This window comes from Martes martes, assembly GCF_963455335.1.
Source record: "Martes martes genome assembly, chromosome: 14".
NCBI classification, from domain to species: Eukaryota; Metazoa; Chordata; class Mammalia; order Carnivora; family Mustelidae; genus Martes; species Martes martes.
In genome coordinates, this window is record NC_137902.1 from 13,257,542 (window position 1) to 13,280,211 (window position 22,670).

The 22,670-nt window shown below is 36.8% G+C and overlaps 1 protein-coding gene across 1 annotated transcript in view; it reads left to right on the forward strand.

Moving 5' to 3' along the window:
* The window catches only part of PDZD8 (PDZ domain containing 8), an 85,508-nt gene that overhangs the window by 19,710 nt on the left and 43,128 nt on the right, over window positions 1-22,670 (forward strand). Inside the window, exon 2 of the mRNA XM_080823710.1 lies at window positions 5,488-5,613. Coding sequence (XP_080679836.1) covers window positions 5,488-5,613 — 126 coding nt within the window. The remainder of the gene's footprint in view (window positions 1-5,487; window positions 5,614-22,670) is intronic.

Sequence of the window (22,670 nt, forward strand, 5' to 3'; positions counted from 1 at the left end):
CCAGACTTCTCTCTTGGCTTGGCACATACCTGTCTTCGGAGTGTAGGATGTCCTTGCTTTCTGGACTTGGATCCACTGTTTTCTGGATAATTTTCTTTTTTCTTGCTTTATGCCCTCATTTTGCTGGCATTTATTTTCATGCAACTTTGTAATAAAGGATGCAGTCTCCAGCAGTCTCTTTTCTTCTGAACTTGTTTCCTTATCTGTGTGAAATGAAGAAACAATTTGCAGCTGTGCTTCACCATGTTGCTTTATGGATCAAGAACAATAATATATGTGAAACTATGAGTGTCCTTGCTGGGTACCTTCAGGCCAGGTTTAGTGCATTATTCCTGCAGAAAACTGGGTGGCAATCAAACCAATCTCAGGAACTATAGACCAGGCTCAGGAGTTACATTTGAGTTCTGTTGTGGACTGAATTGTGTCCCCCAAAATTCCTTTGTTGAAGCCCTAACCCTCAGTGTAATGGTGTTTGAGGTAGGGCCTTTCATGAGGTAATTAAGGTTAAGTGAGGTCATAAGGTTGGAGCCTTAATTCAGTAGGACCGGTGTCCTTATAAGAAGAGGAAGAAACATCGGGAGTGTATGTACAGAGAGTAAAAGCCATGAGAGGACGCAACAAGAAGGTGCCTGTCTGCAAGCGGAGGAGACCTTACCAGAAACCAAACCTCCTGGTACCTTAACCTGGTACCTTGGACTTTCGGCCTCCAGAACTATGAGAAAATAAATTACAATTTTTTCAGCCACACAGGTTGTGATACTCTGTTTCAGCAGCCCTAGCAGACTAATATAAGTTCCAGTTTTGGCTTCAGTGTATAGTATTTGTGAGACCTCTAAGACCTAGTTAGACCTTGTAAGGATTAAGTGAGCAAATAAGTGGCTTTTAGTCAATACGTGATCTGGTAACTGTTTAATAAATCTTTGTTTTTTGTAAGCCTTAAAAGGGGCTATAAGTTATTTTATGCTTTTTTTCTTATTTAATCAGATAATTCTAACCAAACATTTATATACCAAAGCTACAAAAAGAAATTCTTTCTGGGTAAACTGGGTTGGGATTTTTCTTTACAGTTTTATTCAGGTATAATTCATATTCCATAAAATTCACCTGTTTTGAAAGCTTACAATTCAGTGATTTTTAGTATATTCACAGATATTCACCTCAAAAATAAAACCCCCTATCCCCTATTCTCTTCCTAACCCTCATATCACCCCAACCGTGAGTACTAATGTACTTTCTGTCTCTATAGATTCCCTATTCTGGATTTTCATATGAATGGAATCATATAATTTGTGGCTTTAGGGTTTACTGGCAGCCTCTATTATTTCTTTTACTATTTGTTCTGTTTCCCTCCCTCTCCTCCTCTCCCCTCTCCTTCCCTCCCTTTGGCATTCCCGTTATGTGTGTGTTGGTGTACTTAATGATCTCCCATATTTCTCTAAGGGTTAGTTCATTTTTCTTTCTACTTTTTTCTCTTTGTTCTTTGTCTTGCATAACCTCTGTTGCTTTATCTTCAAATTCACTAGGTCTTTTCTTCTGCCAGCTCATATTTATGGTTGAGAGCCCTTTTGGTGAATTTATTTCAGTTGTTAGTTTTCAACTCTGGAATTCCCACTTTCTTTTTTTTAATATACATAATTCCTATATTTTTATTGATATTCTTTATTTGATATGACATTGGCATAACACCTCCCTTTACCTCTTTAATCATGGTATTAAAATTTTTTGTGAACATATTTATGATGGCTATTTTGAATCTTTTTCTGTTAAATCCAACACCTGGTCATTTTCACTGGCAGTTTGTTTTGCCTGCTTTCTGCTTTATGGGTCAGAAAGAAATCTGCTTTCCTGATTGTTTGCATTTTTCATAATTTTTGTTGGAAATTAAATATTTTAGATAATATTGTAGCAACTTTGAGCACTGGTTCCCCTCAGGCTTTATTACTTATTTGTTTTTTAGTGCTTGCCTGGGTTATTTTAGTGAAGTCTGCCCTACACCCCCATTGTGCCTGTTGTTTTCACCAGTACCCTAGGGCATATATTGTTCTACCATCTAATCCAGTCAAATTATGGCTTCTTTGAAGGAATAATTTCTGAGGTCTGTATTTGATACTTGTTCTGACCCCTGGAGACATCGCCCAGCTGTCTTATTTCCTGTAAACTAGGCAGCCTTTATTATAGGCTATATCTTCATTAAATCCATGAATCTCCTTCCAGTTGCCTGACATCACAACCTCCATTGTTCTTAAGAGCACACTTAGGTTTGAGCTTCTTAGTTCCTTTGGGGAAGAGATCAGGAGCTTTTTTATTTTTTACAGTGTGCCTTTCCTTTTCCAGCCCCCTTAGCAAATATTTTGAGCCAGGGCTCTGGAGATGGGGGTGGGAACAGTGGCAAGCTTCTCTGTGACACCCCCACTCTAGAAACGGGTGTGAGGTGGGGGAGGGGGTGACAGCAGCCTGAGGTACTTTAGGCTTGCCTCTCTTAACATAGACCCATTGCGTCATGAGCCAGAGCAAAAAATGATCAGGGCGCTGTGCCCAAGGTGAAACCTCCCTTCCACAGATGGGGGCAGGGTCAAGGAAGGGAGCTCCCATCCCTTGACTATACCTGCCTCAGTACTAGGTAGCAGAAGGCTGAATGAGAAACACTGCTGTGCTTGCTCTTAGGAAGTCTTAGGAAGGCACTGTGACTCCCTTCCACTGGGAGTTGGGGGTGAGACCGCCTGTCTTGGCTGCAGCGGTTTACAGTGAATCTCTTCCTTGCTGAGCTCGTTGGACGGAGCAGCGATCTTGGTGTAGGCACCAAATTCTTACCAAATTTTTGTAGAGTTTCTTGAATATAAGTTCCTTCCTTTGCTGTTTACCCTTAGGGACATTTCGGAAGCTTTATGTGTTTTCTTTCTGTTTTTGTTTTTATTTTAATAATTTCCACCAGTTTTATTGAAGAGGGGTTCTGTGGAGCTCTCTCATTTCAGAAGTTCATCTTTCTGGGTTGGATTTCTAAGGCTTCTGCAGGAAGAAGTACAAGTAGCTTGTTCAGGGAACTTGAATGAGAAAACAGTGACATTTTTAAGTTGATAGGTTAATAGGAGAAAAGGTTCATGAATTCTGAGGAAGGATAATGTGGTAGGATAGGGAGGTAAAAGGAAGGGGTAGCCTGCTTTATTGTTTAGATTTCTCTATGGGTTTTGGGATACTTAAAGCCTTGGACTTAAAAGTTTTGAAAAGCAAGTGTCCTTAGAGAATGTGAATATGTGGATTTTACTTAGTAGCTTGGTGAGCAAATAGCTTTATCTTTGTGTGTTATTATTAAATGGAATTCAGTTTTGTGATTTTAGTGTACTTTTGTGCATAAACACTTTTTGCAAACGCTGCTAGAGGCATTAATAAATCAAGTTAGACTTAATTCCAAAGAACCTTGAAGTCACACACCTGTGGGAAATGTTTTTATTGAATTTTAAGTTTATATATAACAAGAAAAGTTGATTCATAGAGCAGCTGTGATTTAGCTGGATTGTTATATTCAAAGTTAGTTGTATGTAGTATAGTGATCTTTGTAGTGTTTTGAGTGACACTGATGTGTTCTGTAGGAGCCATAAGACGTGTGTGTTACAAGCACTTGATTACAATAATGTAGTAATAATGGATTTAGTTCCTAACTTTTTTTCCTTTTAAAAATTTGGTGCCAGTTTGAATCAAATTACTTCAAATGCAAATTCAGGAATTGAAAAGGACTTTCTGCTTTCCCCCTAATTCAGAGGTGGAATAAAAGCACTGAACATTTGTTTATATACCTACTTATCTTTCCCTAAAGTTTTTCCTTTGATCCTGTTGATTAGGAAACTGTAAAACAGTATTTCTCCCCGCTATCAATATCTTTCAGTATAAACTATAGTAAGCTAGTAATATATTCTAAATGTTTATTTCATTTTTAGTGTTGGATTTTTATAAATCAGCTCAACACATACTTGAGTCCTGATTGTGTGCATGAGGGTTACAAACAGTGTAAGTCACATTTGAGATTTCAAGGCATAAAATGCACAGCAATTTAAATGACTACAAAATAAGGAAGAGTGAAAGCAGTGTGTGCTCTGACCTAAAGCCGATTACAGAAAGCATTTAGGATTTGGGTAGGCTTTGAGAAGTAGGGAAAACATTCAGTTAGTTCAAAAGGCCTGAAAGCAGGAATGTGCATAATATCTTCAGAGTACATGAGGTGACTGCACTTTCTAGATAGGAAGGTTTCTTTTTTTTTTCTTTTTAAGATTTTATTTATTTATTTGAGAGAGAGATCACAAGTAGGCAGAGAGGCAGGCAGAGTAAGGGGCGGGGGAAGCAGGCTCCCTGTTGAGAGAGAGAGCCCCATGTGGGGCTTGATCCCAGGACCCTGAGACCGTGACCAGAGCCTAAGGCAGAGGCTTAACCTACTGAGCCACCCAGGCGCCCCAGGAAGGTTTCATAAGGAAAAATGCCATTAGAAAGATTAATCGTGGTGGACCTTGGATGTGAAACCAAAAACTTTGATGGTCTCTTATTGTGTGTGGTTGGTGAGAAGCCATTGAAGCTGCCATGTTTGGTGACCGTGTGTAAGGTAAATTGAAAATTATAGGCTCCCCACCCCTGAGCCCAATTTTCTCTTCATTTTCCTTGTCCTTTGCTTTAATGAAGGAGTATGGATTATGTTTCAAATTAAAGTTTTTAAAGCCTATAGTTCATAACTCAACACAGCATCTCCATTAAACCCAGAGTATTAAAGAAGCAGCACATATAGGCCTGAATTATTCATGGGTAACTGAAGTGTTTGGGCTTTGATGGAGTCAGACTAGCTTGAATTCTGGTTTTGCCACCCACTGTGTAACATTGAACAAATCCTTTAACTTAGGGAGCTCACTATTCTCATCTGGAAAGGGAAGCTAATTCTGTCATCCTCCCAGGTTTGTGAGCATTACATGAGAGAAAGCTTGGAAAGCTCTTAGCACACTGCCTGGCAAATAGTAGACAATTCTGATGAATACCTTTGCCACCATTAGTTGTTGTTATTAATCATTATCATATACAAATTACTGTGAATTACATTGTTTCCAGGAACAGGGTATTCTGAATTTTGATCTTACACTGTAGAAATACTCTTGCCTTCTGTTCCAGAAAGAATCACTGTCCTGTCCCACCCAAGTTTCAGGGCCTAATGGTGGTCTTTTGATTTTCTTTTTGTTTTTTGTAAGTGTCCTGCCTTGTCAGTGAGGGGATGCTAAAAACAAAAACAAAAAACAAAAAACAAAACAAAACAAAAAAACACAGGAGGACTGGGTGCCATAGAGGAGATACCATCTGCTGCCAGTTGTAGGGGAGTATGTATGATAGGCTTTGGATTTTTAAAGCTCATGCAGTATTAGGTTTTTGTTTTATGTTTCAGGTAGGTTTTGTTACTACTACTCTTTAAACTGTGGTGTTCATTGTCCAAAAATTTAGACTTATCTTTACTTTTCTCAGGTTTAAGCCGTTTTTTCCATTCCAAACTTCGCAAGGATTTGAAGAAGATGAAGAAGAGCAAATCCATATACAACAATGGGCACTTACTGAAGGCCGCCTTAAAGTTACATTGTTAGAATGTAGCAGGTATGTTCTTTGTTTCCTCATTGCTACATTATGGGGAAAAAGTGCAGTGAAAATATATTGAAGCATGTTTGTGTTTGTTCCCCCTTTGTGTTAACTTATTACATATGATCTGTAAATCTTTAATCATAAATTTCATAAAACTTGTCTTTTCCAGAACAAGTATAAAATATAAACCATATTTTAGAAAGCATTCTAATGGAGAAGATCGTTTGTTCCTCAGTAACTTCCAAACTTGTTAGATGCTTTATGCTCTTTTGGCATATTTCTAATTTACTAACCATTGGAGAGCTGTTTATAGTATAATATTTTTGAGACTTGTATGTGATAATTGGAAATACCAATTAGAAATATTTAGAAACCTCTGTGATTCTTAAAATTTTAGAGCTGAAAGGGATCTCAGAAATAATCTTGCCCAGCCTCCTTATTTTACTTTGCCTGCCCTGTAGTCTAAACTGTGTTCATTATCTTACTTAAACTACTTACTGCACTAGCCTCCTTACTTTTCTAATACTGGTTACCAATATAATCACCAGAACTAACTTTTTAAAATGCAAACCTTCTTATCACTTTCCTGTTTACTTTAATGGCTTCCCTGTTACTAGAATATAGACCCAAATCCTTGCTGTGGCCTGCATGCAACTCTTGCCTCTCTGGCTTCTTGGTCCTCTCAGCCCCTCACTCATAGTGCCTCAGCCACATGAGCTTTCTTTTTTTTTTTTTTTTTTTTAAAGGATTTTATTTATTTATTTGTCAGAGAGAGAGAGAGAGAGCGCGAGCACAGGCAGACAGAGTGGCAGAGGGAGAAGCAGGCTCCCTGCGGAGCAAGGAGCCCGATGCGGGACTCGATCCCAGGACGCTGGGATCATGACCTGAGCCGAAGGCAGCTGCTTAACCAACTGAGCCACCCAGGCGTCCCCACATGAGCTTTCTGAAAGGAAGATGTTGGCAAACTTTCTCTCTCAAGGGCCAGAGATAGTAAATATTTTAGGCTTTATGATTCACACAGTCTCTGTTGCTCGGCCATATAGTATGAAAGCAGTCATAGACAGTACATGGTATGGCTGTGTACCCATAAAACTATACATAGGAATTTCATAATTTTTGTGTGTCATAAAATATTCTTTTAATTTTTTCAATCATTTAAAAATGTAAAAATCTTTGGTAGTTTATAGGCTATGTAAGAACAAGCAGGGGGCTGGATGTGGCCCATGGACCAGAGTTCACTATTCCCTGCCTTAGATATTTTACCATACTAAGCTTCTTATCTTGACTCCCCACTGTTTTCCAGGCTGAAGGCCCTACCCCATTTTCTGCTCCTTGAAACCAGACTTCCTTGATCCACTTCAGTAGCTGCCTCTTTAATGCGTCTCCTGATTATTTCAAGTATACTGTTCTTGTGCTACATTTCTATGACTCTTGCTTGTACTACTTATTTGGCTCTTATCACTTCTATTTTTATTTCCAGGCCATAATAAAAACAAGTGCCTGAGTACACAGTTATATGTTGTACCTAATATATTTGTGTCCTTGCTTAATAGGTTAATTTTAAGCATACTAATAGTGTGCTAAAGATTTTTTTGTTTTGTCTTGTAGTGATTCAGTATTGTACATCATCATGTCAGAAAGACTGAAAAGGAATTCTTTTAGCAAGGAAAGATTAAATATGCTGTAGATTTTGTAAAAGGGACTGTAGTGTACAGTAAAATGACATATATAGTAAAAACACAGCTCTACACAAATCTAAATTTGAATTGGCTAAAGTTAATATGGTATGTAAGCATGAGTATTAAATATCTAATTATAATTTGGGTTTGTCATATTAACATTAGGAAGGACATTTTTCAAGTGATCTGTGTCTAAGGAAATTTTGACCAGATGTTTCTTTTTTTCTTTCAGTTAATTTTCTTGTAATTTCACATTTCTTGCAGATTCACAATCATACCATTGGATTATCTTTTCCAAAATAGTCATAGCAACTTTTAAACATTAGAAGGGCAATTTTGGACAAAATTTCTTAACTCTCCTGTATCTACCTAGTCATCTCCCCTTTCCCAAACCTTCAAAGATAGCCTTGAAGAAGATTTATTATTCATTTATTCAGCATACATTTGTTTACTATGATGTAGATGATGTGTAATAAAGAGATAATGTGCTAGGAATTTTTATTTATTTCTATTTATTTAATTTTTAAAGATTTTATTCATTTGAGAGAGAGAGAGAGAGCACAAGCAGGGGGAGAGGCAGAGGGAGGAGAAGCAGACTCCTTGCTAAGGTGGGAGCCTGACATGGGGCTCGATCCCAGGACCCGGAGATCATGACCTGAGCTGAAGGCAGACGCTTAACCATCTGAACCACCCAGGTGCCCCCCTCCGCTTTTTTTTTTTTTTTTTTTTTTTTTAGATTTTATTTATTCATTTGAGAGTGTGTTAGGGATTTTTAAAAACTAGTTCTTTTGCCTTAATGTTGCTGGTGAGGTTATAGATTGATTATATGTCTGTTGGTTGTGGCTATTTAACTATAGCTATTGTTGTCACCTTTGTTCACCATTCTTTTGCTTTATCTGAGATACTGCTTGCTTAAAGCTTTGCTATCAGCCTTGAGCCAAAGAGCTCATGAAGGCACTGAGCAAGTGTAGTCAGGCATTATTTAGGTCATGTTGGATTGAGATAACTGGTACAAAGAAAAGCATTACAGTGTGTGTTTGTATCTTACTTTGTTTTAATGAAGAACTGTGCAATGAATCTCTGAAAGAACACATGAGAAACCAGTAAAAATTCTTACAGTATATAGGAGAGGGAACTGGATTAATGATGGACTGGGGGTAAAGGTGAGAGTCAAACTTTTCACTATAAACTTTTATCTTGTTTGATTTTTGTTACTGTATCACTGGTCAAAAGATTAAAAAGTAAAGACCACTATTTCTAGGGATTTGATACAGAAAGCATGGGCAGTAGTTCTTAAGTCTCTCACATTTCTCTAAGTTGAAGGGGAAAGCAAGGACAATAGTCTGTTGGTAAGTTCCCCTTGTAAACTTGGGTTATATTGCCATCACCTTCCCCCAGGTGACAGCTTAATCTTGGGAGGAAGCAGACTATCTAAGTTTTCCAGTCACTATCCTTATAAACCCAACCATGTAAAGTTACCTAGTATTGTGGTGCTTTGTTATTTTCACACAGTTTAAGGATTACTTAAAATTGCTTATGAAGGAAAGAATAAATTACTGTTTTCTACTCATCTCTGCCTTTTTGTCTTCAAATTGAATTCTAAACATTCTTTTCATATTCTTCTCATTAAAATCTTACTTACAGAAGTGCCTGGGTGGCTCAGTCAGTTGGGCATCTGCCTTCAACTCAGGTCATGATCCCAGGGTCCTGGAATCAAGCCCCACACTGGGCTCCCTGCTCCGTGGGAAGCCTGCTTCTTCCTTCCCTCTGTCTGCCACTCCCCCTGTGCTCTCTTTCTCTGTCCAATAAATCAATAAAGTCTTTTAAAAAAGAAAAAATAAAAGAACAGATTGACTTACCACACCTTAAAAAAAAAATCTTATTTACATTGTTTTTCTTCTAAACTTTTTTCTTAATATAAAAAGTAGAACTCTCAGGTCAGATAGAGTCCAAATTTGTAGGATTTAAACTAAAAAGGACATGTTATTATAATCTAAGCATTTATATTTAAGTAATTTTTCCTGCTCCTGAATGTACCCTCATCTTGTGTGATATATTGTAAACTCTAAAGCAGAAAGAAAGTGACACTGTAAGGAAAGTGGAAGAAAAAATAAGTGCCCTCTTTTTGGAGGGAGGACAAAAAAAAATGCTTATCCCTTCAATTTTGGAAACTTAACGGTTTAAGACTCTTGAGATATTTGTTACCATGACTACTTCATTTAGTGACACGAAAAGGTTTGAGGCAAATAGAATAAAATTATTGAATGATCAAATTTTTAAGAGAACGTAAACATTTTTTTAAAGATTTATTTATGGGGCGCCTGGGTGGCTCAGTAGGTTAAGCCTCTGCCTTTGGCTCAGGTCATGATCTCAGGTCCTGAGATTAAGCCCCGCATCGGGCTCTGTTCAGCAGGGAGCCTGCTTCCCCCTCTCTCCATTGGCTGCTCTGCCTACTTTGATCTCTCTCTCTGTCAGATAAATAAATAAAATCCTTAAAATAAATAAATTAGTAAAATAAAGATTGATTTATTTATTTTAGAGAAGGAAGAGCATGTGCTTAGGGGAGGGACAGAGGGAGAGAATCTTCAGGCGGACTCCCAGCTAAGTATGGAGCTCAGTCTTGGGGTTTGATTCCATGACCCATGAGATCGTGACCTGACGTTCAACCCACCGAGCTACCTAGGCATCCCAAGAACATAAACATTTAAAACTAAAAAATTTCTGTGGACCATATGTATGTGGATAAATTTATTTTGAATTAGCATGCTGTCATGAGAAAAGTTTCCTGGGTTTTTAGCATTTAGACATACATATTCACATTTCTCTTGGTGAAAAGAGACCTACATATTCAAGTTATTATAACAGCATATGTATCATTTAGCGTTGTTAATAGTTTTAGGTTAACATTCTTAGAAATGCTTATTTCTTAGGCATGTAGAACTTGACCTTGAATCTGGTAAAAATAATGGAACTTTAGTAATTTTTTTCCCAAATCCATAAAACAGAACATCAAACTCATTATCCCCAGACAACCATAGTTCTCTGTGAGGATTTCTTTTTCTTTCTTAAGCTTTTTAATTTGAAGTAATGACTGTTAGAGGACTTTTTTTTTTTTAACTTTATTTTGGTATAGTTTCATACTTAGAGTCTGCCTGAAGATTTTTATCAAACTTACCTGTTGTAAGGCTTTTAAAATGCATTTTCCCAATGAGGAAACAAATCAGAAGTATCCAAGAAAATAGTGAAGTTATGGAAATAACAAAGTGGAAATAATACTGGCATTTGAGTTAGAAAGCACTGTGTTCATATCCTAGCCATGTGCTCTTACTGCTGTATGTCCTTTGACAAGTTGTGCATCTCTAGAATAGGCAAGGATGCTTGCTGCCTTGTTGGTAATTGTGATCAGAGATAGGTACATAACCCCTCAGTGCCTACTGCATACCAAGCCTTCGATAGGGTTGCCTCTTTTTTTAAAGATTTTTATTTACTTATTACTTTGAGAAAGATTGCAAAGCTACAGGGGGGATACGAACAGAAGGAGAGGGACAGGCAGACTCTGCTGAGCGAGGAGCGCAATGCAGGGCTTGATCCCACAACCCTGAGGTCATGACCTGAGCCGAAATCAAGAATGACATGCTCATCTGACTGGGCCACCCAGGAGCCCCAGTAGTCTCTATTATTATGCCTTAATATAATCATAGTATTTATCAAGAAGAAAACAAATCTTTAAACAAAAATATATTTTTCTTTGTGTATTTGGTTGTGAGAACTGGAATTTTTTTTTTTTTTTAATTTTATTTATTTGAGAGAAAGCACAAGTTGGCAGAGGGAGAGAGAGAAGCAGGCTCCCTGCTGAACTGGGAGCCTGATGCAGGACTTGATCCCAGGATCCCGAGATCATGACCCAAGCTGAAAGTAGACACTTAACTGATGGACCCACCCAGGTGCCCCCTGGAATTTGAATTTTATTACTTCAGAAGGGTCTCACAGTGTAAAGGGAAGTTATTATCTGATTATCTGAAATATGGTTTTGGATTTCCCAGTTACAATCTTGGCAGCAATAACAGAAATTTCCTGGTAAAAATTGGTTTTAACAGTTTGTTAAATTTTTTTAAAACAGTCATTCTGGATTTTTTTGCATTAACTAAAACTGATTTTTTTAACCATAGATGAACTCAGTTGCTGTATTCATAGCACTGCTATTAGAAGACTAAATTATTTCACATTTGTGCTATAATCACATTATTAAGATTATTTTTAGATTTACAATTTATCTCATAAATTATATTCCATCTTAGAAGATTTGAGGTATTTTGCAGAGAAAATATATACCCATGTACAGTTAAATAGAAGATAAATTACATAAAAAATAACCATATAGAGAAGAAAAGATCAATTTTCTGGTAGCAAAGGAAACTTGATGGGTTACTTAGCTCTTATTTTCTGGTATACTGTACATATTCTTCAGGGAAAAAGAAATTCTGGCACCAAATTCTAGATGGGATTTGTCATATACATCTTTATGTTGAAAGACATTGATGTAATAGATACATTTTTTTTCCTTTGGTTTATTTTATCAACCAGTTACATATTAAACAAACTAAGATTGTAGTTGGTAAAGGGAAAGCCTATGAAATTTTATTGTTTGAGAATTCTACTCCAAAGCAGTATATTTAGGATAGCCTGTCCTAATTAGAGATAGGAGATTCTAATTAAGGTCAATTCTTCACTGAGTCAAACTGTTCTAAAGTCTGTGTTTTGTCAGTAGTTTCTTTTAAGTATTTTGTTTTACTGGGTTCCAAAAATACATCATTTAAAAATTTTTCAGATGTTAACACGAAGACAGAAAACCACCGAAGCTGACGTTCTATTCTATTACCAGGAGTCTTCCCTTATTTCCCAATTATCTGTTACCAGCATGGATGCATGGATTCCTTTTTTTTTTTCTTTACTCTCCTTAACTATTTTGATGCCTAAGTTTTCCTAAATTTGGCCTCTAGGAGCTTCTTCAAACTGACTCCTTAATGCTGCATCTGACATAAACTTGTCTTTTTTCTCTTTTTTTGATTTTTTTTTAAAGGTCTTTACCACTTTGTGGTATAACAGCTGTTCTAGGATCATTTTGTATTTTCTCTGTCACAGTCCTAGAATCAGCTGTTTTTTTTTTTTCCAAAATGCCTTAGTTCCTTTTAATAGAAAATAATACTAAAAATCAAGGTCTGGGTGTTGGGTGTGTTTATTTCTACTCATATATAATCATAGGCCCTGTTAGTGGACAGTTAGTAAATACATACATGTGTAGACACTTACAGGTATATGATATATGTAACACATATTTTAGAAATCATGAATTGATCCAGTATTTCCAACTATAGTTCATTCTCATAGGGTTGTTTCTTGCTCCTTTCATATTTTTGTCCCTTGACCCCTGACTCCCAGTAACATCACCAGTTTACTCATTTGCTTAATCCCATAATACCTCTCAAATAGTTCCAGAATTGCTTTGTCTGTATAAGTAGAGAAAACATACTTATGAAAAGAAATTCAGGATTTATTCGCAGTTCTCGCCTATTCTACCCAAGATTAAGGGTATATGGTTAAGTACTATAGTCATGAATTAGAGTAATTCTCCCCTTTAGTGTGTTATGTTATTCATTTGAAATATAGCTGGGTTTATTTTTTTCTCTTTGTTTTCAGTGTCCCACCCTCCCACCCCTGCCTTTCCATCCTTATTGGTTCTTATTTTAATATGTGGGGCACTAACACACTTCCAAAACTATGCAAAAACATAAATAGAGAGTCCTTACTCCACATGGAACCATGTTAACCAAAACCCTGCATATCAGAACAATGCAAAGCAGGGACAGAGTTCTCATATGTTGTAACTCAAAGCAAGGACTGCCTGTACAGTCATTCACATCTTCTTCATCTTTACTGATTCTTTTAGTCTAGTTCTGTCTATTACTGAATGAATGTGTTTGAATCTTCAAGCATGACTATGAGTTTATCTTTTTTTTGTAGCTTTGTTATTAGGTGCATAATTCTTCTTGATATACTGACCCTTTTGCCTTTACAAAGGGTTCTTTTTTGTTTCATAATATTTCTTAATATCTATTTTGTTTAAATTGGTAAAGCTGCTATAGTTTTCTTATGTTATTTATTGTTTATTGTTTGTGTGGTTTCTATTTTTTTTCTACAGGTTTTTACTTTCAGTCTTTTGTGTTTTTATGTTTAGATATAAACGGTTCTTTTTTTTTTTTTTTAAGATTTTATTTATTTATTTGACAGAGATCACAAGTAGGCAGAGAGAGAGAGAGGAGGAAGCAGGCTTCCTGCTAAGCAGAGAGCCTGATGTGGGGCTCAATCCCAGGACCCTGGGATCAGGACCTGAGCCAAAGGCAGAGGCTTTAACCCACTGAGCCACCCAGATGCCCCATAAACGGTTCTTTTATGTGTAGTCTAACAATCTCTGCCTTTTCATTGGAGTGTTTAGTTCATTTACATTTAATGTAATGATTAAGTTATACTTAGGTCTGTCATTTTGCCATTTATTTTTTTCTTATTTGTTTGGTTCAATTTGGTTTTTTGCTCCTCTGTCCCTTCTTTCTGTTTTTCCTGTTTTGTGAATCAAATATTTTTAGAATTTAGACTTGACACAGACCTTCAATTTGTAAAAAGTATCTTCAATATCTCTGAAACATGATAAAGTGAAGCACAATAAAAGGAGATATGTCTATATTCAGGGAGACAGCTTCAAGTTGACAGTTTGATAGAAGGAATTAATCCTTTAATAGCACTATGTCCATATTATATACCAAAATGTGGAGAAGCCTGTTAACATTATGGATTTTGAAATTCATTTACAGGACAAGCTGGTTTAGAAGTTACAATTTCTGCCTTGCATTGGTTTGTGAATCCTTCATTTAGGTTATAGTAATGTTTGATTGCATTCACTTGGTACCTTTTTTCTCCAGTGGTAACTTTAAAAAAAAATTTTTTTTCTGAAGCAAAGAAGGCTAAATCTTAACCTTTTTTTCTCCCTGAGTAGTTGATAAATGGGTATTGTTATATTATCTGTATTTACTTCAGTGTTTGATATTTTATCTTTTTTAAAAAGGGCAAACGTCTAGCAAAATTTGAAGATATTTGGGAGCATGATTCTGCAAATACTTACATTGTTATTAATAGCATTTATTATCTGCAACATATAATAAGTAGTAGGCACTTTACATTAATTATTTCCAGCTCTCAGAATATCTTTACAAAATTAGTATTATTGTATCTGTTTTATAGATGATGAACTGATATCTATTACTCGCTCAACACGCCCTATCTAGAATTTGAACCTAGGTTTTTCTGACTCCAAAATCCCACATTCTGTTATCTTTATATCCTTTAAAAAAAATATTATCAAGAAAAAAATCTAGTCCTAAAATTTTTCATTTTATGTTAGAAATACACAAATTTTGGAAATTTTTTACCTATTTGAGGGCAGGTCATTTTTTTTTTAAATGTTACTTGGGAAAGATCTTGTGAGCTAATAATGAAGTATTATTTAGATGAAGGGCAAAGTCTTTCCTTCATGGAAATTAGCTCAAATATGAGACATTTAAATTTGTATGAATGATGTTGAAAAATGGGAGGAATTACTTGGAATTGTTGTTGAATATTATCCCTTCAGGTTTTAAAGCTATATACATCTATAACAATAAAGGTCTGTAACTGTGAATTTGATATAACCCTACCAGATGATCTGAATTCCTATAAAGATCTTGAGACTACACCTGTATTTATTAGCTGCTGCAGTTCCTCTTGGGGAAAAAAAAAGTTATTTTCTTAGTTTCTATACATTTCTCTAGGCTATAGTTAAGTAACCCTCCCTATAATTAGGTTACTTTTGACTAGAAGCAGATTTTTCAGAAGATTGCAAGTTTGGAATTCATCTGTCCTTGGTTTCCCTTTTCGTCCCCCATCTCCTCTTCCCTAAGGTTACTGTGTTGGAAAAGAGTATTGTTTATTTTGTAATTGCATATATCCACTGCTATTTTGTATAGCAAAACAACTGTTTAATTCCTCTGATTTCTGAATCGTAAATGAATTTAAGAAAATTAAATAGTAATTAGCTGACATAGAACCAAAGCTCTGTTTTAAAATGCCAAATTCCAAAATTTTTTAAATGTGATGTTAGTATGCTATTTACTTATATATGATACCTATAACAAGAGTAAAGTGAACTATAAAATGAATTGTGGCCAGAACATAGAATTCAGAAGAATGTTATATCTTTTAATTTTCCCTCTCTTTATACCATTATGCCATAACTGTCAATCAGTACTTCTAGGGTTTTTTATTTGTAGATAGGATTGATGATAGTAACCAAAAGATAATTGCCTTTCCCCCCCTCTTTTTCTGTCAAATGTTCTTGAATTCATTCATCTCAATTTATGTAACCCAGACCTTCATTCACTAGCCATGTGATCTTGGGTAAATTACCCAACCTCTCTGTGCCTCAGTTTTTAAATCTGTAAATTAGGGTAGTAATAGTACCTATCACATACAGTAATTGTAAAAATTAAGTGAGATAATAAACGTAGATGCTCTTAGAACCGCCCCCACGGTATTTGTTAGCTGCCACCACTGCTCCCAGTTCTTCTGTCACTACTACCATCACTTTGTGTAAATAGTGTGGTGAATACAGAAAAGTGGGAAGTCCAGTGCCTGTGCTCTAAAACTTAGAATGTAGTTGGGGTAACAGGCAAAAACAGATGTATATTAAAAAGCCAGCTATCCAAGGCTGTCTGGTTTGAAATGAGACTGAGAGAATAAATATTATAGAAATTTAGGGCAAGGAAAAAATGTTTTGGAGTTGAAGCTGCTGTGGACAACCTCATGGATACGAGGTACATCTTCCAAGACAGGCAGAAGGAAGGTAGATTTTAGGAAAAAAGCCAGTAAGATAGTGTAGGTGATTCCATTATTATTTAACATAGCACTAGAAGTCTTTAGCATCAGCAGTCAGACAACAACAACAAAAAAAGAAAAGGCATCCAAATCTGCAAGGAAGAGTCAGACTTTCACTATTTGCAGATGACGTGATACTCTATGTAGAAAACCCAAAAGATTACACCAAAAAATAAAAAAATAAAAAGCTAGAATTAATACATGAATTCATCAGAGTCACAGGATATAAAATCAATATATACAAATCTGTTGCATTTCTATACACCAGTAATGAAGCAGCAGAAAAAGAAATCAAAGAATCGATCCCATTCACAATTGTAACCAAAAACAGTGAGAAACATAGGCATAAACCTAACCAAAGAGGTAAAAGATGTGTACTCTGAAAACTATAAAACACTTATGAAAGAAATTGAAGAAGACACACAGAAATGGGAAAACGTGCTGATGAATTGGAAGAACAAACGGTTAAAATGTCTACACTACCCAAAGCAGTCTACACATTTAATGCCACCCCTATCAAAATACCACCAGCATTTTCACAGAGCTAGAACAAACAATCCTAAAATTTGTTTGGAACCACAAAAGACCCTGAATAGCCAAAGCAGTCCTGAAAAAGAAAAGCAGACTGGAGGCATCACAATTCCAGACTTCAAGCTAGCTATATAATAAAGCTGTAGTCATCAAGCATTTTGGTACTGGCAAAAACCAGATGCATAGATCAGTGGAACAGAATAGAAAACCCAGAAATGAACCCACAACTATATGGTCAACTAATCTTCACAAAGCAGGAAAGAATAGCCAATGGAAAAAAGACAGTCTCTTCAACAAATGGTGTCGGGAAAACTGGACAGCAACATGCAGAAGAATGAAACTAGACCATTTTCTTATACCATACACAAAATTAAATTCAAAGTGGAGGAAAGACCTAAATGTGAGACAGGAATCCATCAAAATCCTTGAGGAGAACACAGGCAAGAACCTTTCGACCTTGGCCGTAGCATCTTCTTACAAGACACATCTCTGGAGGCAAGGGAAACAAAAGCAAAAATGAACTATTGGGACTTCACCAAGATAAAAAGCTTCTGCACATCAAAGGAAACAATCAACTAAAAGGCAGCCTGTGAAATGGGAGAAGATATTTACAAATGACCTGATAAGGGGTAATATCCAGAATCTGTAAAGAATGTATCAAACTCAACACTGAGGAAACAAAAATAGTCCAATTAAGAAATGCGCAGAAGACATGAATAGACATTTTTTTCCTATCTTTTTATTTATTTATTTATTTGACAGACAGAGATCACAGTAGGCAGAGAGGCAGGCAGAGAGAGAGGGGGAAGCAGGCTCCCCGCCAAGCAAGGAGCCCGATGCGGGGCTCGATCCCAGGACCCTGGTGGGATCATGACCTGAGCCGAGGGCAGAGGCTTTAACCCACTGAGCCACCCAGGCACCCCTGAATAGACATTTTTTAAAAGAAAACATCCAGATGGCTAACAGACACATGAAAAGGTGCTCAGCATCACTCATCATCAGGGAAATACAAATCAAAACCACAATGAACTACAACCTCACACCTGTCAGAATGGCTAAAATTAACAACACAGACAACAACAGTTGTTGACTATGGAGAGAGGCCAAATATCGATCACCTAATGAATGGAAAAGGAAAATGTGATATATAGAGAGAGAGAAAGAGAGAGAGAGCAGCATTACTCAGCCATCAAAAAGAATTGAAATCTTGCCATTTGCAATGACATGGATGGAGCTAGAGTATATTATGCTAAGCAAAATAAGTCAGAGAAAGACAAATACCATGTGATTTCCCTCATGTGAAATTAAGAAACAAAAGAGATGAAGGGGGGAAAAAGAGGGAAGCAACCCATTAGAGATTCATAACTATAAAGAACAACTGAGGGTTGTTGGAGGGAGGAAGGTGAGGGATGTACATGGGTGATGGGCATTAACGACGTCAATGTTAACGATGAGCACTGGGTATTATCGATGAGCACTGGTTGAATCACTAAATTCTCCTGAAAAGGGTATTATACTATATGTTAAATAACTAGAATTTAAATAAAAGTTTAAAACAAAAACAAAATAAAATCATGTAGGTGATTGGGGAAAAAGCCAGTAAGGCAAAAGTGAAAATTTGTATTTTCAGGGACCTGAGTGAAATTTAGATGTTTATGTGAAAAATCAGGGCCAAATTTGCTAGCAGAAGACATCCAAGATAGTTATTTTTTAATCAGAGGGAAGTTACCAGAGGTATCTGAAGGTGACATTAAGAACCACTTGTTTTAAGAAGTTTGCTATTTATAAGGTAGATTGGACAGAGAGAAAGGTTAAAGCCCCAGAGCCTAATTAAGAGGTGTTACAGGGTAAAGGTGAAGAGGTAAGCGCTTAAAAGATATGGATCAGGGGGCGACCGGGTGGCTCAGTTGTTAAGCATCTGCCTTTGGCTCAGGTCATGATCCCAGGGTCCTGGGATCAAGCCCTGCATCAGGCTCCCTGTTCAGTGGGGGGCCTGCTTCTCCCTTTCCCACTCCCCCTGCTTGTGTTCCCTCTCTCACTGTGTCTCTCTCTGTCACATAAATAAAATAAAATCTTAAAAAAACTGATACGGGGGCACCTGGGTGGCTCAGTGGGTTAAAGCCTCTGCCTTCGGCTCAGGTCACAATCCTGGGTCCCGGGATCAAGCCCCACATCAGGCTTTCTGCTGGGTGGCGAGCCTGCTTCCCTCCCTCTCTCTCTGCCTGCCTCTCTGCCTGCCTCTCTGCCTACTTGCGATCTCTCTCTGTCAAATAAATAAATGAAATCTTAAAAAAAAAAACAACCTGATATGGATCAGTAGGGACAGAAAGAAAGGGACAAATAGAATAACTAGGACAAGGTTTCCTGAGTGGCTGAATATGTGAATGGGTATAGGTGGGGGAGGCAAATGACTGTTAAAGATTTGAGTTGAATAAAATTAAGGTAAAATTGACTTTGATTTGGCCATCAAGTATTTTTTCTAGGTATTGGAAGTTATAAAGACCAAGACACAGCTACTGCCTTTCAGGACTAGTGGGAGAAATAGAGGTATTTTTTCAGAGGGTGATAAATGTGATTTTATGTATCTTTAGTAGTAGGATATGGCTAGAGTTCCATGTACAAGTGTTCTGTAAACTTGGGGTTTTAGAAGCAAAGCAGAAGAGAGGTGCAGTGTGGCTTAGTCAGTTGAGCTTCTGGCTCTTATTTTCAGCTCAGGTCATGGTCTTGGGGTCATGAGATCAAGCCCCAAGTTGGGCTCTGTGCTCAGCGTGGAGTCTGCTTCAGATTCTCTCTCTTTCCCTCTGTCCATCCTCCCTCTCGCATGGGCGCTTTCTCTCTCTCTCTCTCTCTCTCTCTTTTTCTCTCTCTCTCAAAATAAATCTTTTTTTTTTTAAAAGGTTTTATTTATTTGTCAGAGATAGAGAGAGAGTGAGCACAGGCAGAGTGGCAGAGGGAGAAGCAGGCTCCCTGCAGAGCAAGGAGCCCGATGTGGGACTCAATCCCAGGATGCTGGGATCATGACCTGGGCCGAAGGCAGCTGCTTAACCAACTGAGCCACCCAGGCGTCCCTCTCTCAAAATAAATCTTTAAAAAAAAGGAAGAAGAGAAGAAGAAAAGCAGGAAAAAGACAAGGACTGGACATTAGGTTTGGTCTTTGTCATAGACAAGAGAGTTGAGTTCTGAGTTAGGATGGTTTCGGGGGGACGGAGAGGGTAGTATAGGCCCTGAGCATGTATAGGAGGAGGTCAGTTCCATTTGATTCTTCTCACAGCCAGTGAGTTGATATTTGACTCCCTACAGATTACAAGACTCCCTTCAAATTAATCATTTAAAAAAAAGAAGAATTTTTATTTTTCTTTTCTGGTGTAAATTGAGATACTTATAGAAGGGCACATTGAGAATTACTTTCCTTTTCTCAGTGGTTTGGTCTTGAGTCATATAAATTCTGTCTCTTTCTTGATAGGTGGTGTTTGTGTTTATGTTTAACATGAGGTTCCAATATACTTTTGCCTTTAAAAAAGTTAACCTTTTGAACTTGGAAAGAACTTTCATAGAACTAATAATAAACTAATAATATCTCTTTCAGGAGACAGGGATCTAAAGGCAATTTCCTTTGTCATTTTGTTCAGCAGTACGTACTCTTCCCCCTTTTAAAGTAGTATCGTAAAAAAAATTCTGTACCGTTTCTTGCTTATTCAGCATATATTGAGTGTTCATTTGACTCAAAATATGTATTAACCAGTGATTGTACCTGTGTATTTCTGGTGTTTATATAATCTGAAAATATAAGCCTTTGTTTAACTCAGGATTGAATTGTAAGTGGCATAGGGATATAAGATGAAAATTGATTCTTCTTTTAAAGGTTCTGCCTAACCTAAAGCAAATGCTTTCTAAATGCACCTAACTAGTTGGTACTTTTGTTTCCGGTAGGAAATTCTTCCTGGCATTTCTTCAGAAATCTACATGTTTTTCTAAATCTCAAGAGGTACCAGTCAAGAAGTCAAGAAAGTGGAGGGAAATGTTATAATTCTTCTGTGAGAATTAAAGCTTAACATTCAACATAGTCATAATTGGGTGAAGGAATCCACTGATCACGCATCAAAAGCGAGCACAGGAAACACTGACATAGGAATTATGTCCTGAGGACCAGACATAAGTTTATAGAGGGAAGCAGTCATGGTCTGAGCAGTCAGTCTTGGGTATGGCTTTTTTTTTTTAAAAAGATTTTATTTATTTATTTGACAGACACAGATCACAAGTAGGCAGAGAGGCAGACAGAGAGAGAGGGGGAAGCAGGCTCCCCGCTGAGCAGAAAGCCCGATGCGGGGCTCGATCCCAGGACCCTGGGATCATGACCTGAGCCGAAGGCAGAGGCTTTAACCCACCTAGCCACCCAGGCGCCCCTTGGGTATAGCTTTTGCCCTATCTGCTAATTGGGAGTCATTCTTGCAAACAAAATAAATATTAATAAATTTACATACATAGTACACTTTATACAAACCCTAGTAAATGACGCTTTTTTTTTTTCAAGAAATAAATTTTCTAAGCAAAATAAATCCTTAAATTGGCAGTATGACACATGCTTCTGTGTTGTGTTGTTAACTTTTCTGAGAGAAACTAAAGTTATTTTGTTGGAGTACTAATAATGTTTGCTGGCTTTTTCTAGTATTTGAATATTCACTATAGGCTACAATTCTTTGTAATAAGTGCTTTAATGGAAGAAATGTAAAGAGAAGATGTGAATGTTGTGGGATACTCTGACATAGAGTCATAAATTGATCTAAAATTAGAATTAATAAAAGCAGTATCTATTTCAATGGTAAATTTTGGACAAGCAAAATACCTTCATTATTAAAAAGAAGAAATCAAATTATCTTAAGCAATATGAACCCTAACATCCAATCTGGAGGTGTTTTTGGAAATCCTTTTAACAGTTGGACCAACCAGTTGTTAGCAATGCAAAATTAAAGTTTTCTGTGTCTGGGGTCCAATTCATCAGGGCAACTTTAAAATTTCACTGTTGGGGTGCCTGGGTAGCTCAGTGGGTTAGGGCCTCTGCCTTCGGCTCAGGTCATGATCCCAGGGTCCTGGGATCGAGCCCCGCATCGGGCTCTCTGCTCAGCAGGAAGCCCGCTTCCCTCTCTCGCTCTGCCTGCCTCTCTGCCTACTCGTGATCTCTGTCAAATAAATAAATAAAAAATATTTTAAAAAAATAAAAAATAAAATTTCACTGTTTAGAATAACTATTAAATGTTAATACATATGTGGTGTTTCAGTATTTTAAATGATTTTCATTTGGAACTTATTTTGTTTCAGGGTACCCTTTTAATGTTTCCTGTTACCAAATGCCAGATAAAAATCACAGTTACATTTTATTGAAATATGAATCTTGTCACAATATATTGATTTATATTTATGATAAACCAAGTATTATCATATCTTTTTGTAACAAAGTGTTTAAAAGTTTTAGTGTAACCCTAATAATCATTACTGTTGATTGTCATGATATCACGCATTCTTTTTTTTAATCAGCTTTATTGAGGTAAATTCATATACCATACAATTCATCTATGTAAAGTGTACAATTCATTATGTTTTAGTACATTCACAGGGTTGTACAACCATCATAACAATCTAATTTTAGAACATTTTTGTCACTCCTAAAGAAACCCCATACCCATTAGCAGTCAGTTCCTATTCCCCCAGTTTTCCTCCCCAGCCATGAGAACCATTAATCTACTTTCTGTCTCTATAAATTTGCCTACTCCAAACCTTTCATATAAATGTGGATTCATACAGTGTGTGGTCTTTTGTGACTGGCTTCTTTCACTTAGTATGATTTTGAGGTTCATTCATATTGTAGCATATATCATTAACTCATTTCTTCTTATTGCTCAGTAA